General features: G+C 45.1%; 1 protein-coding gene across 3 annotated transcripts in view; it reads left to right on the forward strand.

The window, feature by feature from the left end:
- QRICH1 (glutamine rich 1) overlaps window positions 1-18,587 on the forward strand; it is a 24,061-nt gene continuing 5,474 nt past the window's right edge. Inside the window, exons 1-5 of one of the 3 annotated variants that reach the window (XM_037387252.1) lie at window positions 1-35; window positions 1,281-1,341; window positions 4,946-5,275; window positions 13,811-14,830; window positions 18,003-18,180. In XM_037387252.1, coding sequence (XP_037243149.1) covers window positions 4,967-5,275; window positions 13,811-14,830; window positions 18,003-18,180 — 1,507 coding nt within the window. In that variant the 5' untranslated portion in view covers window positions 1-35; window positions 1,281-1,341; window positions 4,946-4,966. Of the gene's footprint in view, window positions 126-1,280; window positions 1,342-4,945; window positions 5,276-13,810; window positions 14,831-18,002; window positions 18,181-18,587 lie in introns of all 3 variants that reach the window. The other 2 variants (XM_037387250.1, XM_037387251.1) reach the window with 2 other exon arrangements.

The raw sequence follows: 18,587 nt of genomic DNA on the forward strand, positions 1-18,587 counted from the left end.
GGGGCCATGCGCTGATTGGCTGCGGGGGGTTGAATGTAAGATGGCGCCCAGGGAGCTGTGAGGGGAAAAGACTCGGGGCCGAGGCGGCGGCGGCGGCGCGAGGCGACGGCGGCAGCGGGGCCGGGGTGAGGCAGGGCCGGGCCGGGCCACGCCGTGGTGCAGCGGGGCCGCCTGGCCGGGGAGGGTGCGCGGCGGCGGCGGCGGCGGGGCCGGGCGGGGCCTCCCGTCGGGCGCGGGGGGAGGCGGCGGTGGTTCCGGGGGCGGCGCGGGCCCGGCGGGGAGGGGGAGGGGCCGCCCTGGCGAGCGCGCGCGCCCGCCCGCCCGCGGGGACGCGCGCAGCTGGGCCGTGTACGCGCGGGGGGGGTGGTGTGCGCCCCCCCCGTTCTTTGCTCCTCCGCCCCCCCCGCACCGGGCGCGTCCCCGCCTCCCCCCTCCCCCCTCCGCCTCCCCCGCGGGGCGGCCCCTTCCCCACACGGGCGGCGGCAGCGCGCACCGGAAGGCGCGGCCTGTGCGCGGCGCGGCCCTCGGCAGCCGCCGTCCCTGGCGAAGCCCCCAACATGGCTCCTGCGGCGGTGGGGGGGAGGGGGGGGGGCGCGGCGCGGCACCTCCCGCGGGCCCGGGCCCGGCCGCCCCGCTGGGGAACAAAGGCGGCGGGGAGCGCCCGGCGCGGCGCTGGGCTGGCGGCGGGCGGGGGCCGCCGTGCCGCAGGAGGGAGCCCCGCGGGCTCCGCGCCCCCCGCTCGGGAGGGCAGAGGCCGAGCCGCGGCCGATGATCTCAGGGGCTAAATATGGAGCTTGGTCCCGGCCGGGCTGGGTGGCGGGGCGGGCTGTGCCGTTCCCGCCGTTCCCGGGCCTCGGGGGCAGCGCCGGGCCGCGGCCGCTCGACCGGGAGCACCTGCGGGGGGAGCAGGGGGGACCTCTGGATAGGGTCACAGCTGCTGCCTTGTTCTAAGTTCTGTCTGCCAGTAACTCCGGTGTCACCGGCTGTGCCGCGCCTGTCACCGCACGGTGCGAGTGCTCTGCACCCTGTGACAGATGTGCTCACACACTCGTTCCTATTAACACTTATCAGGCTGAGGGATAGGATAGTTACGAATTGGGCATCTTGCAATTCTTCAGTAGGAGCTGCTAGCTGCGTGGATGATCATATTTTTCTTTCCCGATTTTTTCCCCCCCTTCTTAATGGAATATATATATATATATATATAAAAAAATAAAATGGCTTTAATAAAGAAAGAGAAACTGGGGATGGAAAGGGCTTCTTTGTTCTGTCTTCTCCAGAACGTTACAAGTCTAAGAGCTCAGGACAAGAGCAGCAGAAATACATGCAACATGGTGACTGGTGAGTCCAGATTGTCCACATGCTGCAAGTTGTGTGTGTGTTTTCAGTAACCTCAGTCTTAAGTTTTATGAACTAACCGTATGTGCTCATGATCTTCAAAGAGTTTCTTGAACTTATTTCCTGGAAAAAATGCAGTTGTGCTGAACAGAGAGGAATTACCTCCCTTTATTAGAGAAAGCTTATTGCCTGGATGCTCCTTTTTTATATATATATTTAAAAATGCAGTATTAAAAATGTGCTGCTGAGATCTATGGGGATGGGTGTTCGCTGTTTCTCATGTGTGTCTACAGGATAAGTGGTGTTTGTAAATCAGTATGTTATAATAACTAACAGTAAAAGTGGCAACTGCAGCAGCGAGCTCTATATGTTGCCCTAAAAAAGCCTGCTGAATGCACATTTGAGCCTTGAAGAGGTTTTCTGTCATAAATGCAGGTGGGTTTAGTTTTAATAAATAAAATCTCTGGGAGTATGGCATTACTTTCCTGAATCTTCGTCTAGACCTGGTACTTCTGCTGCTGTGTAGAGTTTTGTGAAGTGCAGTTTTTGAGCGGTTCAGTGCTTTTATTTATATTAACCCCAAGCAGCTTTCAAACTGACAGGAACAACTCTTGGAGAAACTTAATCCAGCCCACAGTGTTACCTGTGGTGTCTAGCTCCTTTCTGATTGCCAGAGTTGGAGAGCTGTAGAGAAAACTGAAGGAAGATCCTGCTGCTCTTCCAGAGCAGGAACAGACACCAAATGGTGCAGTGGGGTTCTGATCCATGCTTGGGACTTCAGGTGCTGCAGTGGCTCAGAGAAGTGTGTCACTGGTTTAGGTGTTGGTGGCTCTCAGTGTAGTAACTTCCAGCAAACATGAAGGAAGATTGTTACATGCTAGAAGAGAGGAAAAGAGAGATTCCTTATGACAGCTTGTGACAGAAGCAGATTTGCTGGTAGGGGAAGACTGACCTAGTAGGCTCTTGATTTTTAAGCTAAACAGAACTAATTAAGATGGAGCAGCTGAGCAGGGTTGAGGATTTATATCTAGGAAATTAATGCTGTGTTTGTTCTGCTTCCGGAGGATTTGAAGAGGCAGGTGATGATTTGACGGTGAACATCTCCTTGCTCTTTGGGCCTGCTGCTTACATGTCTGGGTTTCTGGTAGCTTCTGGTCTCTGCTATGCAGGAGCATGGTGTATCTGTGAGCAGCTCTTGACAGAAGAGTTGAGAGTTCCAAAAGTAGAAGTGAGGACTAACAGATGCTGTTGAAAACAGTGGCTCTGCTGACCTCCCTGCTTTTCTTCCTTGACGAGATTGACAGAAGGTAAATAGTTATTCCCCGGGTCGTTACAATATAATAAGGTACCCATGCAGGAGCAAGGAAGAAGATGGGACCTTTACTGAAAGGTGAGCCCACCCTATTCAGCAGCAGCTAGCTGTCAAAGAGCACCTGTAGTGCTCACATCTGCGTTCCCAGCATGGTGTCCTTGAAGCTTATTCCTCAGAAGAGTCTTTCCTCTGAAAGCCGTATCTGCTAGCGCACCTCAGAGTGGACTTGCAAAGTGATAATGCTCTTCTGAAAACCTTGCTGTAGTACTGAAGTCAAATATTTGCAAGTTCCAAATAGAAAATGGGAACAAGTTAATTGCTCAAAATCTCTTTTCCAGCTTCAGAGTTTGTAACGGAGCATCTTACAATTAGATGCAAGAGGTGTTTGAGCATGCCTGGTGTCCTGTGTGAGTCACTGAGGATGCGTTAGCAAGGTTGTGCTCTATTGGTTTCACCCTGAATGTACAGTCACCTGGGGAAGGGTTAATAATGTGTCGTGTAGAGTACTTCTGGGTGGCTTCTGGAGGAAACCTCACTAGGCAACTAAGTGAATAGTCTTATTGGCTGTATCATGAGGAGCTGGCTTGAAAATGTCTCAGATCAGAATCTCTGAAAGGCAGGAGAATTGTTTTTCTGTCCAGCTGTGGGCTCTACAGGAGCCTCTATATGATGATTTTTACAGAGCTGCTGGATTAGTGAAGTGAGCACTATTAGCTGGTGTTTTTTACTAAACATTGATGCATGTTTTAAGAACATTTTCTGTAGTGATCTTGTACAGCAACAAATGTTGCTTAATAACTCCAGAAACTATAGATGCAGTGCAAGTTGCCTCGTGTGTTTCCCACTTACCTTTGACATTCGGTCTTTCTCCTGTGAGCCTGGTCCAGTGTGCTAGCCATGAACCTCCTCTGTGTAAACAAAAACCTCTGTGTGTTTAGACTGCTGTCACATCACAGTAACGTGTTGTTAGAATTTGCCCTAGCTCCCACTGATTTTGGTGGGAATTGGAGCTGGACTTGTGGTATATGCTTTGGCTTTACCGTGGGGCTAGAACTAACTCCCAATTTCACACACTGTTGCAATCTTATGTTCAACCATGTGCAATGTCTTGGTTCTGCTTTGTTAAATCATGGTAAAATTATACAAAAGGCTCTGCTTTTGTACCTGTTCTCTTTAGAACTACAGTTGTAATGTACATACAGTGATGTTTGTCTCTTTTTCCTGCTTTTCGCAGCTTGATCTAGTAGTACTGAATCACCTCTTCTAGTTCTAATTCTGTGCTGTTTCGCACCTTTTCACAACTATCTCAGTATCTGGTAGTGTTATAGCTCAAATCTGTTTATCTTTTATCAAGACTAATTAGTGCCTTAGAAACAACCAGTATATTCACTGCAAAACAATTTGTGGGTTTAAACAAGATAAGTCAATAAGAGAAGAATGCTGTCAGAGTATACCCTAGAGCTTTCTAATGTTTTCAGGTGGAGTCATCTTTTTTTTTTTTTTTTTGGTGGTGGTTCCTCCTGCCCCCCCTTGCTCTCACTTCCTCTCTGATCATTTGATTTCTTTTTCTGTCTCCCTTTTGTCTTCAAACATGGCATGTTTCATGTTAACATCTTCCTATATTAAAAGGACATCAAGAACTGATGTTGCTGTTGCCTTTGTCATTTCCAGAGCTCTGCTTTTCCATGTGTGTAGTTTGCTGTTTGAGGAATCCGTCAGTTCCAGCACTCTCCTTTTGCTTGCTGTGTTCAAATCAATAAGGCTGTCCTACTCCTGATAGCAGTGGGCTGAATGCTGCATCTGTTGCTCTTCCGTTGTGCTTCCCATTAGCTGCCTAGAATAGAACCACACGGCCTGATAGAACATACTGCTTGGTTCTTCCACCTCTGTGGCTGCAAAGCAGGGCCACAGATATTGATTTCTAAGCTTCTCTCACTAATGCTGCATGCTGCAAACAAACGAAATCCATGACTTGATTTTGTCTGTTGTGGGACTCGCCTGGTCTGGGTGAAGTACAAGGCTAGAAGACTTTACATGGCAGTGAGCTCTTTGAATAGTGCCACAGTTACACCTGGTTATCGTTCAGACTTCCCTGAGCTGCTGAGGGTTAATCTGGGAAACGTGTAGTAGCACAAGATGCCTTGTAAAACTAAAGTATCTGTATTGGGCATCTGGCTGTGCATATTTGCTAGTTTTCATACAGTACTCGGTATGAGAAATTAGTTACTGGAGTTAGGAATATCCTTGTGTCAGAGGAGTACTGTAGTTAAGACTTTTACTTTCTCTTTCCTTAAGGAACCCTGAGGACCTTGCAATATGAATAATTCTCTGGAGAACACCATTTCCTTTGAAGAATACATCCGTGTGAAGGCTCGAACGATCCCCCAGCACAGGATGAAGGAGTTTCTGGACTCCCTTGCTTCCAAGGGGCCAGAAGCTCTGCAGGAATTTCAGCAGACAGCCACCACCACAATGGTGTATCAGCAGGGTGGCAACTGCATTTATACAGACAGCACAGAGGTGGCTGGGTCTCTGCTTGAACTTGCTTGTCCTGTGACAACCAGTGTCCAGCAGCAAACTCAGCCAGAGCAGCAGATACAGGTTCAGCAACCCCAGCAAGTCCAGGTAAGTGTCTTAAATCATATCTAAGTGTGTATGTGACTTGCTAAGCTGTGGAGTAACGTTCAGAGCCAGCTAGTGTCTAACTTGAAACCACAAGCAAGCGCTTAAGAAGCAGGGCCAATTAACTTTATATGGAACAGCACTATTTCCCTTTCATTTAAGGAATTTGGTAGTAAATTTCTCTCTTGACTGTGCCTTCATTGAGCCCTGGTGTAGGAGGAGTAGCATACATAGCAATGTAGTGGTGTAACCTATTGAAGAAATGGTTGACAGTTCTGGCATGTACACAACTCCCTGAAGCCTTGCACTCTGTGTGAAGATGCTATAAATACCACCACCCTCTGCTGGTCTTATTTTATCTGGTTGTTCAGGGTGGCTGTGGGATATAACTTGCCATCAGTGTTTTTTTGGTTTTTTTTTTTAAATGCAATCCATAATCTTTAAGTGATGTTGCTTGAACATTCTAAAAGTTGTCATTCTTGAATGGGCATTTAAGTGAGGGGGAAATGCAGGGGAGTCATCTTACATGAACAAGGGGAAGATACCTTCCAGGAGAGAACTCTGAAAGGTGTATATGTTGTGTCAAGGTAGATTATCCCTTTGCACAGTAGAAGGAGCACCAGAGATAAAAAAACGCAAAACATGTAACTTTTAGGATAACTGCTTTGGTCCTTAAACACATTCTGTAATTTGAAGAGTTTACAGGTGGCAGGGCATTTACTAAGGCTTTCTTATGGTAAGTCTTCAAACAGCTGATCTCCTGTCTACAGCTGTAATTCTGAAGCACTTCAGATGTGAATCTTTCTGCTTTCTGAGCATGAATATAAAGTTGTGAGCTCTCCTCTTCTGCAACAAATAAGGGGATGGAGACACAAATGACTGGAGACAGGGTAGTGTGAACTCGCTGCAGTGCAGTAGACTAGTGCTGACAGCTCACCTGCGTGCTTTTATCCTACAGCAAAGACAAACTTACCTCTTTCACTGGGTAACTTGTCTCCAATTACTCTCTCTGCTGAGTAAATGAAAGCTTAATTGGGACTTCTGTAACCTGTTGCTCTACAGTAACATGTGTTGCAAGGCTTTTGAAGAATAGTCTCTGGTATTGCCGACACGAATTGGATGTCTGTGAGTCTATTAAAACTGATCGAGGGTGGTTTTGGTTCTGCCAGCTAGCATGTTTTCTGGGAGAAGTTTCATTTTGCAGTAGAAGAACTAGGAAGGTTGACTTTTTTTGGTGCCTCCTCAGCTTTGAAGACCCCCAAACCAGTTGTAAAAGTCAGAAGGAATTTTTTTTTTTTTTTTTAACTTTGGCTGTTGCCTCCTTTCAGGACTGCTCAAAGTTCAGGCTTGACCCTTGCAAGTCTTCTAGTAACAGAGATGGGGAGGGAGGTCATGTATCATATGCTTCATAGAAAAGTAATCTCCTGACCTTCTTGAAAATAACCATAGAGTTGCTGCCAGAGACCTGTTCCTGTTTTTTAAACTAAATGGCCTGCACCCTGAAGATGAAAAATATCTGTTGAAAGTCAAGGTTTCAGCAACTTCCGTAAAGAATGTTGTCTGCTGTCTCCCCCTTATTTTTGATGTGACTGCTTTAAAATAACCTGCTTTCACCTCTGTCAGTACAGATCATAATTAGTGTTTGTGTTGCTTACCCTGCTGCTCACTTCGGGATGTTACAAACCCCCAGAACACTTCAGTGGTACCTCTAGTGCTAGCTATGGCTGCAGCTTTTGTGCATCAGCAGTATAACTGATTTTGCATGTCTTTGAGCAGCTAGATCAGAATGAAGTTTTTTTGCAAGGGTGGGGTGGAGGACTGTCTTTACCCCTTTGCAAGAGTGTTTTCCTGTCTTTCAGGGTTTCTTATGGAGACATGATTTACATTAAGCCTATGACTTAGTGTTTCCTTGTCTTAGGGCTGTCACTGTGGCAGAAGTAGCAGAGCACAGCGTCTGAACAAATCTGAATTTTGTTGTGACTTGGTGTGTGGCAGTGTTCCACTAGAGCAGTGCACCAGATCCAGCTGGCTCACTTCGATAACTACTACTTCTGTTCTATTATGAAACATTTTGGTCATCAGCTGCAGCCTCTTAGCTTTTGATCAAGCTTTTGTCATCCCAGTACTTGACTTGATAATCTGTTTAGTTCTTGCTAATCCAGTTGCAAATCAGTGGAAGACTCTTTGAATGACTATGCTTATGTCTGGCAGTGTGACAGTGGTGTGAAGGTGACTAATAATACGACCAGTCAGATGACCTCATGGTTGCAAGTGCTGATGACAACGTACGATCATAAAGATAGACAGTGCTCAGGTTTCATCCTAGATTTTACTTGCTGTGAACAGCCAAAGGCAGTGTGCAACTGCTTGCTGCTTTTATTTATCCTGGCAAAATAAATTTCCTATTAGAAGCTGCCACCTTAGGGCTTTTTTTTGCCTAAAAGGTTCAACAAACTGTTGCCAAATGTTTTTTTTAAAGGCTGAGTGGATGCCACTGTTGGGTTACATACTAGTCAGTGCTACAGTACAAGTAGTGTCTTGGAGCTCCTTCTGTGCCCAGTATTACAGCGGTGCCATTGGCAATCTCAGGAAAGAGTTTAGTATGTCAAGTTGTCATACCCTGTGCTGCATCAGGGCGTGGCTGGAAAGGGCTGTGTTTTGCTGTAGTCAGGCGAGAGTTTTATCAGCTCTGCTTTTGGCAAGATTGTTGCTAGTGGGTCTTGTGCATTGAGGCTGTCGAATTGATGTTGCTAGTGAGAAGAGGTGTTAGCACTGACTTGCCTACCAAGTATGGTATTTCTGCAGAGGTCAGTGAAGCTTTTGCACCTCTGTCACAAGAAAATTAAACCAAATAGCAGAAGACAGGAGGAATCTTTGCTTAGGATACATACAGTGCATGTGGGGAAGATCTCAGTTTCAGCTTTTTCTTAAGACAGAGCCTGATGGCTAAGTGGCAAGAGCTTCTTGGACAGGGCTTGAGGGGAGGATGCTACAGGTGAGCAAGATTGCAGAACAGCATGGGAAATGATTAACTGCCTGTGTAAAATGTCTTTCAGTAAGGCTTGTGCTTGTCTAATTGCTCAGTTCCTTATGTGTTCATTGTTCAGCTTTTTCACTTGTCCCCCAATCTGTTCTATGACTTCAGACCATTATAGGAAGCTGGACATTATTAATGACACAAGGCAGGGAAAGGTGCCTGTAAGTTGCTCAGAAGAAAATCTTATCTCTGGCTCTGCACAGAATATATCTTCCCTTCACTTCTGATGGATGCAGCTTCCCCCTGCCCCAGTCTTGGTTTTGAAGTTTAGTCTGAAGGTAGGGCTGCCATTCACTTACCTTTGAAAAGCATCCTACTACCATAGTAGCATAGCAGCTAGTATTAATTAGCATTTGCTAGCACGGAGTGTGCCACTTCAAAGAATGGTTATAGTTGAGTGGTTTTTTCAAGGTACCACTACATGGAAGTAGGCTCCTCTGAGAGTTAAGCTGTTTTGTTTTCTGTGGTTCACCTGTTTTAACTGCCTTGGGCCTAAATCCTGCCCCAGTGTAAAGCTTGACAACATAATCTTGATATTGTAACTGTTCAAATGCGTGCAGGGGCTAATTTGGCCTGTGGAATTCTCTCTGATATTGATGAATGAGCAGAGGAGAAACCTGGAGTGAGAATCTGTCTGGCAGTTGTTCTGAAAACCTGACTTGTGCACTCCCCTTAGATGTTGTTTACTTAGATAGCAAAGGACTTCCTGTAAAGTAGTTGAATAACAAGTTCCAACACTTCCTGCTAATTCAGTGATCAGTCTTTTCACCTAGTCTGTACTGCAGATCTGTTTTGTACTTGTATGTACGCTTTCTGGCATAAAGAAGGGACTTCTTACTACAGTGTTGGTTTTCAGTACTGGAGTTGCTTTAGCTGTTGTTGAGGATAGTGTATTTTAAGCCATCTTTCCTTAAATTGGGTTAAAAAATAATTACGGATTGCTCTTGTCCTAGTCTCACTAACTTTTTGTCCAAGTGTTTGACTTCTGTCGGCTTGCTCAGGCATGGAAGTTTGAGGTGCACCTACATTACTAACAGGGAAGATTTGGAGCATACTTTGTGCAGCAAGTTTGCAACCTGCCCCCACTTACCTCTTGTAGGTTTGCGGTCTGTCACTTGAGATTCCCTTCAGATGAAACTAAGCCATAAGATGCAGTTTTGTTCTGTCGAGGTGTTTGTCTAGCTTGGCTAGTGAGCAAGACTAGACCTAAGTTTGAAATAGTCTTCTGGATTGTATAATGTGTATGTGTTAGCAGGTCTTCAGTCTTGCTCTGAAGGTCTGCTCTTCATGTGTCCTACAACTTGCTAATGTAAACATAGGTTCAGAAACCAAGATGTTTTTGTGAAAAGAGGCATTTAAGAGCTTCTCAGGTGCTCTAGGGCAAGCTAGATACAAAAAATCCATGTAGGCAAGAGTTGGTGTGCATGCTCATTTGCAGTTAGATTTTAGGAAATATTAGGTAATCCGGTCAGTCCACATAGTGAGATTTTCTTTGCTTGGGAATTCTTTCAATTTAATTGTTTCAGAGCTGCAGTTCTGCAGTCTGATTCCTTGTGGGGCAGAGAATCTGCAGAGGGCAGACATGTTATGAATCCTGCTTGAGAGTTTGTTGGAGTTAGTCTGTCAACCATGAGGAAAAAAACCTTTTGGAAACTAGGCTTCAGCTGTTCTCATGCTCTTGGAGTTACTTATTTTCTCTTTGCATGTGCTCAGTTCTAGACATAATGTGTTTTTGAGCTTAATGTGACAAGATTTCCTATGAGGGAATCTTAAAAATTTAGTTCTGCCCTCCTGTTACAATGTAGGGCTTTTGATGAATGTTTTTGATGCTGTAGTCACCTAGTACTTTGTCCAACTTCTAGCTATCTTATGGTAAAAAGGCATTTCTCCGTGTGATGGTAGCCTTCTGGCTCGTGATTCTTTTCATGCTGTTATATCCAAACTTCTGGCAATATGCAGTTTTTAAGTACTGGTAACTTGGCATGTTCCTCTTGCACCAGTATAACCCAGGAATTCCCAGCATAACATGTTTTTGCTTTAATCTTCAGCATAAGGTGAAGATTTAAAGTCCTCTCTGTTTGTCTTGGCCTGTTAATTTAAAGCATTCCTCTTCGTACAGAGTCTTTTAAACAACCACTGCTGGTGTTTAGTGTAATTCTTGCTCCTTTTTTTCCTCAGACAGCAAGTTGGGCAATGAGGTCAGTGTAAGAAGCTCTGGTCTCAGGTTGGGTTGCAGTCCGTAAATATGAAATGAGTGCTTGTAGCACTCCTGGGTACAACCTATTTGAAAGTAGGGAGGGATCTACTGCAAAATACAGTTGTTAAAAATGGATAATAATTCACAAGGGATGCGTAATTTGTGGTAGGTAGAGCTCCAATATCCTTTTAAATAGGAGCAGCTTCTAGTCAGAAGCATGATGTCTGCAGTTCACAGCATGGAGTACTTCCAGTGACTCTGGAGTCTGACTTCTTCACCTTGTTTAGGTCTGGACTCGTTATTTGTGTGTTAACAGTAACACTGTGTGAACTCTAAAGCAGTAGCAAGGCATCCTAGTTGTAGGGGTTGGGATGTAGTCCTGGGGAAGTATCGTAGGGCTCCAGGTCGTGATTGCTCATCTGCTGAAAGTGATAGAAGTTGCCTGTGACTTTTAGAGCCAGTAGACTCAGCCTCTAAAATGGTTAATGGTTCAAAGCTGTGCCAGGGGAGGTTTAGAGTGCACATTGGGAAGTATTTCTTTAGGGTGGCCAAACATTGGAACGGGCTTCCTAGAGAGATGGTTGATGCTCCAAGCCTGGCAGTGTTTAAGAGGCATTTGGACAATGCCCTTAATAACATGCTTTAGTTTATGGTCAGCCCTGAAGCGGTCAGGCAGTTGGACTAGATGATCATTGTAGGTCACTTCCAACTGAAGTACTCGATAAAAGCTGAAGGAAGAAAATGCTGTCTTGTCAGGTCTGTTCTTAGACCATGTCTCCTTTGCTGACTATGACTTGCTTAAACCTATTCCATTACCTTACCTTTCTAATTGCACTTTAGTGATAAAATTGTTTCAGCACAGGAGCAGACTTTCAGTTCTTACGACTAGCAAAAAAAAAAAAAAAAAGCCTTTGTATATGTTTACAGCAGTAACATGAACTGTAATGTGAAATTAATGGAAAGAAGTGGGGATACTTTTAAGATGTTCTTGGCCAACCTGTGCAGATTCTGGAAACACACTGAAGTAGTACAGGATAAATGACACGTTTACATTTTTCTGTGATGTGATTTTTGAATCCTAGCAGATAAAGCAAATGTTTGTTGTGTGAAACTGAAAATGTATCAGTGCAATTAATACATTTTAGTTTGTCCAGTCTTGGGCCTTTGCCTTGCAGGTAATCTTTTGAACAAGGACTTCAATACTAGGACTATATTAGTGATTTTTCAAATCGGGTATTTTGGTAAATATTTGCCTTAGATGTGTAATTGAAACTGGCTTTCTTAAACTGAACTCATGACTGGGATCTGGACTTGGGCCCATTTGCCCAAGGCAGTGCTCCTGCTGTAGGGCAGTATGATAAAGGTATCAAATAGAACTGAAGAAGCATACCATAGGTGACCTCATCTTTTTCAATTAACTGCCTGATCAGATCACTCATTGATGCAGTGTTTTAAACTGTCATGCTGGCACAAGGTCATATGTTTCTTGTTACCTTGCAGGAAATGATAGAAACTCCACGTCATCTGGATTAAAGTATATTGCATATAGCTCCCAGCAGGAACCTGTAAAGTTCCCTATTCTTCCTGGAAATGGAATTAGCTCTTAACAGGAGGTGACTTACAAAACTGGTCTGCAAGTGGTGCATTTTGCTACCCTACTTTTTTCCTTAGCAGCTCTTAATTGGCCACAAATGAATCTCAACATTTTTTAAAACTTCTTAGAGGTGATGTTGGGAAGTGAGATTTGGTGTATCTGCACAATGCAAACCTGTGTGCTAGCTCTGTCTGGTAGTGTCAGGCTGGCTGGTGTGACATCTCCGTGCAAATGTTACGTTAGCTTGGCTGACTCCAGAAAGTGAGGTAGAAGAGCATCAGGGAGCGTGAGTGGGAAGTCATAGTTTTTCAACTAAATAAATCTGTGTTGGCTTCAAACTTCATGTGGCCCTCATAGGTGCCACTAATAAAGCTCTGCATCTCTCAGTTGGATTTCAAAGGAATGGTTGAGTAGTTAATTCCCTCCCTTAAGATACAGTGTTAAGGAAGCCTGGAGAAGCAGATGATCAAGGCAACCTGGGATATCTTTTCTAGGACAAGGCAAATGCAACACAGTGACTGTATGAACATGGGGAACATAGTGGTAGAGTCTGGATGAGGAGAGCAGACCTCGCTTGGTGCCCTTGGAGTGAAGATACCAGTGGGGTTGGGCTTGACGCTGGGAATGTGAAGTTGTCAAGACCTGAACTTTGTTTTGGGGGCTACCTCTGACTCCTAGCTTTAAGTCTAATCCTGGACTCCTGCTAGATAGCATGACAGACCCTGAGCAAATAAGCATTGATGTGAAAGGGTGTGATTTTTTTTTTTTTCTTTTTTTTTTTTTTCCCCCCTAAGTCTAACAGGAACTGTGTTTGGGTCCAAGTCTTAACATATTTTGTCCATGTTTTTCAGCATTGTGTAAGTGCATGAGCTAGAAAATACAATGGAGTAATTTGGACAATAAATGGAATATGTAAATAATGAAAAAAAAATGGTTTTAATTGTCACTGCCAAAGAAATACTTCTGAAGTTTAAAAAATAAATGCTACAGTGTTGCCTCTTAGTGCATGACAGAGATTCAGGTTGGACTTGCAACTTTCTGTGTTGACACCTGCTTGTGTAGCATTACTGTTAGCTATTGGTTGCAAAATAATATTTCTGTGCTTTATGCGGAAAGATCCAAGTGCTGATTTCAGCTTACCCATATTTCTTGATGCCTGTCACTGGCAAGTGATCCTGTGACCATTTTGGGGGACTGGGGTTGGAAGCAGTAAAACAATCTTCAGAGCATAGTAAGAAATGAGGCAAGCTCCTGCATTTTTTGGCAAGATAAATTTGGTATTATAATGTGTGTGACCTTAAAGTCTTGCCATTTACAAGGCCTGTGCTGAAATAACATTTTAGTAATGCACATAGCTCTGAAGACCCTTTTGGCTTCCAAGGTTGCAGTCTGTTGGCTGGAGCCCACAGAGCTTTGAGGATGAAGATGCAGCTCTCGTGCTGTTCTGTCTGTGCTGGGAAGTGTAGTCATGTGTAATGCTGAGCAAAGACATCATCTACCATATTGCTGTTACCAACCAAGCACTTCTGGAGTAACTTGGTTTCACTTTCCCGAGATCTTTACTAATGGATTAATATACGGAATCATAAAACTGAGCATAAAAGACCTGAAGTATAGACCTCCAGTGATGGACCATCTCTGTTGGTGGCCCCCCCTGCCGAATTGCTGGTGCTTGCTGATCTCTTAACCGCTGAATTGGTGTCATTGCAGGTTCAGGTCCAGGTCCAGCAGTCACCGCAGCAGGTCTCCGCCCAGCAGCTCTCTCCACAGCTCACTGTCCATCAGGCTTCAGAGCAACCGATACAGGTCCAAGTGCAGATCCAAGGCCAGGCGCAGCAGCAGGCGTCTCAGACAATACAGAGTCAGTCTCTTCAGAGCCCCAGCCCGTCTCAGCTGCAGGCAGCTCAAATCCAAGTGCAGCATGTGCAGACTGCCCAGCAGATCCAGGCTGCAGAGATCCAGGAGGAGCACATACAACACCAGCAGATCCAGGCCCAGCTTGTGGCGGGACAGGCCATTACTGGTGGCCAGCAGATACAGATCCAGACAGTTGGGGCACTATCACCTCCACCTTCTCAACAAGGCTCCCCACGAGAGGGAGAGCGGCGGATCAGCACTGCTAGTGTCCTTCAGCCAGTGAAGAAACGTAAAGTGGATATGCCTATTACTGTATCGTATGCTATTTCAGGGCAGCCAGTTGCCACAGTGCTGGCCATTCCTCAGGGCCAGCAGCAAAGTTATGTCTCTTTAAGGCCAGACTTGTTGACAGTGGACAGTGCCCACCTGTACAGTGCCACTGGGACCATTACTAGCCCCACTGGAGAGACTTGGACCATCCCTGTTTATTCTGCCCAACCACGTGGTGACCTTCAGCAGCAAAACATAACCCACATCGCCATCCCTCAGGAGGCCTACAATGCCGTCCACGTCAGTGGCTCGCCAACAACACTGGCTACCGTGAAGCTGGAAGACGACAAGGATAAGATGGTGGGAAGTACTTCAGTAGTGAAGAACTCTCACGAGGAAGTGGTGCAGACTCTTGCTAATTCGCTCTTTCCAGCGCAGTTTATGAATGGCAACATCCACATTCCAGTGGCAGTGCAGGCTGTGGCAGGGACATACCAGAACACAGCACAGACAGTGCACATATGGGACCCGCAGCAGCAACAGCAGCAGCCCACACCCCAGGAGCAGGGGCAGCAGCAGCAGCAGCTACAAGTCACTTGCTCGGTAAGTTAAAACTGCTCTTTGTCTCAGTCTTTATTAACAATTTGCAAATGTTGTGGAGAGAGGGTGTCAGCAGACAGCTGGTATTCAGGAAGCAGAGATGAATCTGTCCCAGTAGCCTGGGCATGATGTGGGGCATTTGACTCCTGATAGGTGTAGAACTGTCATGTGTTAATGTTGGTACATACTTACAGGATTCAAAACTTCCCAAAAGAAAATGTTCTTGATCGTTGTAGTGTAAATTAATAGATACATGCTCATCGCTGGCTTTTTCATAGCAGGTATTCCAAGGTCTGCAGTCTTCTCCTGAGCTGCTCTGGTGTTGTAGTGGACAGGCAGGGATGACTGCAGCGAAGTAAGGTGTGCAAATATGCTAGTCATCTAGTCATCAGTTACTTTGTGTTACGTGGCACATGGAGTCCACAGCAGATCCAGTAAAGTACTGAAATCTGACTAGTTGTGAGCAGACTTCAGGGATCAGGTCTGTAACACTGTGTCCTGCTCCTGGTAGATGCCTGGTGTGTAAGAGCACAGTACTGAGCAGTGGCAAGTAAGCATCTCTTCATCATGCTTGGCAAATACGGCAGCTGAATTTGTTGCTGTTTTTTTAAAGGCTTTGTTGCTAACTGTGAGCTATAGATTATTTTGAATTGGCTTATAAAACTTGAATAACTAGGGCTGTTAATGGCCTCTCATATGTGCAAATGGATGTAATTTATCTTCTGTTACCAGAAAGTGGAAGGTGATTGATCTGTCAGAGCCTGTTTTTGCTGAATGGAATGAGGGCAGAAATATCCAAGTCTGCTAGCATAAATGTTGTTATAAATTCTTTCCAGTTTATAAATAACACTGTTGCCTTTATAAAGGCGTATATGCCCTATAAAGGCATATATGCCCTCTACTTCATCAGTAAGCACTGAGACAAGGAGGATTACTTTGTGTAGTCATGTCTGATTGTTTCTGAGTTAATTGTGGGCTATAGCCCACCAAGGCCTCCTGAAAAGGATTAAAGGGTTCCCTATGTCTCTAGATAATTTTCAGGTGCTGGATGCCCTCTTTTATAAATCTGTACTTTAAGCTACAGCTTACAGGTCTTGTAACGCATGGCATTTTGTTTCATTAGGGTTGGGTTTTTTTGTTTTGTCATGTTCAAAGAGCATTCTTTAGCTCATCTTTTCCCCGTTATTGGTACTTCAGAGATCACTTCATTGCTTTCAGCTGCTTGAACAAACTTGAGTTGATAGAACTTTCTGCCTTTCTGCTAAACAGGATTTTTAGACTTATTCTAGGGTCTTTTAAGAGCATGAGCCACATTCTTGGGATCCTTCCTGAGATATTAGCTCCATAATTTCCTTGACAGTTACTTGTAAAGCTTCTACTAATGCTGTGTATTCCTGTGCACAGTGATCTGCAGTTCTTGGGCATTAGTTTTCTGATCCCAGTTCTCTGGAGTACTGGGTGTTGCATAAACCCCTAAACAGAAGCAGGTTCAAGAGGGATGCATTCTTCCTGTAAGAGGGCAATAAAGCACCTATAGGTGAACATCAAACTTTTGGGTGTTGTTCCTCTCACAACTGTGAGACTGAGAAGGAATTGGCTTGCCCCACACTGTCCTCTGGCATTGTGCTGTTGTGGGGTCTGGGCAAGTTGCAGTTACTTTACTTGTGAAAAATGTAAGTCCATTAAGAAACAACTGCCAGCTCAGCAAACCAACTCCAGCCTGTGTGCCTGCCTTCACACTGGACAAGGTGTTTGCGAGGTCAGGGCAGAAGATTGCCCCTTAGATAGGGCTGAGAGCGCTAGCTGGCTCTGGAAAGCTTTCTGCTCTCTGGAGTGTAATGGGGCAGCACTCCGGAGGAGTGGAAGCCAGTCCTAGCTTCTACAAAGGCAAGCAAGGTGTCAGTTCACCCTTGGACTCCTGTCCTCTTAAAGGCAGAGGCTTGCTTGACAGCTTAAACTTTGTCACCATCTGCATAGATAAAAGCTGGGCTCTTTGTCATAGTCTCCCTCTGCAGCTGTGGTAGATGCTGCTGGCAACGCAGGGGCTGATAAGCAAAGAGCTATTAAGAGCTGATGTGAAAAAAGAAAAACCAGCCAGAGGCAGTCAGAAAGCTCCAGTCTGAGGCTGACTTTGCAGGCTTTGCCTCTTCAGCTTAGTAAGGTACAGGTATTACTAAAGTCTCTGCCATTTGCATCATGGTCTGTAGTACTGTCAGAGCAACTTTCACTGATTGACACTTGTCAGTATCAAAGGAAAAGTTAACTTCATTATAACAAAGCTGTGCCTTTTGGGCTGGCTCTTAAGAAGGAGAAAGTAGAACTGTTTTGATGTAAGAATCGCTATCTCTGTTAACATTCAGGGTGCAAATGAGAATTTGACTAAGAGCTGTAGAGCTTCAAGTTAATCTCCTTAATTGAGGTAGCCATGAGACTTTCTGTGGCATAGGATTGAGAAGACGGTAGTGAAGAATGCAGAGTGAGCGCAGCTGGAGGGCTCGCTGCTCTTTCTGGATAGGTGCCATCTGTTGCCTGTATAATAAGTTTGAGGTAGTAATTCTTGATGACTTAAGGTCCTGCTGCGAAGTATACTTCCAGTCTGTCTAGCTCCTGAGAGGGGCCTTGGGCCATTCTTTTAGTTGTAGATGGAGTTTAGTGGTGGTTCTGCGACTAGCAAATTGAAGCCAAGAAAAATGCATTGGAGTGAATAGGGCTTCAGAATCGATAGTGATCTATTTTGGTGTTTGAGGGGAAACCAGAAATCTCTTGATGAGAGGACTTTAGCCCTATGAAGATCCTTGCCTTTGAACATACCAGCTAGCTTCTTAATGGTATTGCAGCAAGAGTGGCTCGTGGCTGTTAAATCTCCTATGATGTTCTGCAGGACTGCTAAATGCATCAAACTGCAAGCTGTGTGGATTTGCTGAAGGGGTTATAGATACGTTCGTTCAAACTAAGTGTTATTGGAGAGACTTAACAATCTTAAATGAGCAGCAATTCAGGTTAGACAGCAAAAGCTGCGTTCTTTGGATTTATTTCTTGTTAGAGAGGAGTGTTGCAGAAGGCTGATAACCTGGGGCTAGAGGTATTGCAGCATTACTTGTTTTTTGTCTTTTTGACACTTTTGAACTGTTGCATATTGAAGTGCGTGTATAAACTGAAACGTTTTCTTTCATAGGCTCAAACTGTTCAGGTGGCTGAAGTTGAACCACAGCCGCAGCCACAGACTTCACCTGAACTTCTGCTTCCAAACTCTCTGAAGCCAGAAGAAGGGCTTGAAGTATGGAAGAGCTGGGCACAGACCAAGAATGCAGAGCTGGAAAAAGAAGCCCAAAATAGGCTAGCACCTATTGGAAGTATGTGTCATGACAACACGGCCTTTCTTTCCTTTCAAGTAGGATTAGGAATGACTAAAATGATAGCTCTTTACTACTCTGGAAAATTCATTTCATCAGTGATTTGTTTTTAAATTTTGATTTACACTGCAGTACTAATAATTGTATACTCCCCACAGGACATGTTCCAGGGGAGGTATTAGCTCTCTGCTGAGCCAACTTGAGCACCTAGGCTGGTAGCAGTGGAATAGGGCACTGTATGGCTAGTGCATGGACAAACAAAATGGCTGTGAACGCACCGAGCTGATAGAGCAGTCATGGAGTTGCTGTTTTCCTATTGCTGCAGGGCAGCATTTCATTGTGGATGTGGTAAAAAAGGCAATAGCCATGCAGTTGCAGGGCAGAGAATCTTCCTTTCAGATTCTTCC

The sequence above is a fragment of the Falco rusticolus genome, chromosome 4 (genome assembly GCF_015220075.1).
Source record: "Falco rusticolus isolate bFalRus1 chromosome 4, bFalRus1.pri, whole genome shotgun sequence".
Classification (NCBI taxonomy): domain Eukaryota; kingdom Metazoa; phylum Chordata; class Aves; order Falconiformes; family Falconidae; genus Falco; species Falco rusticolus.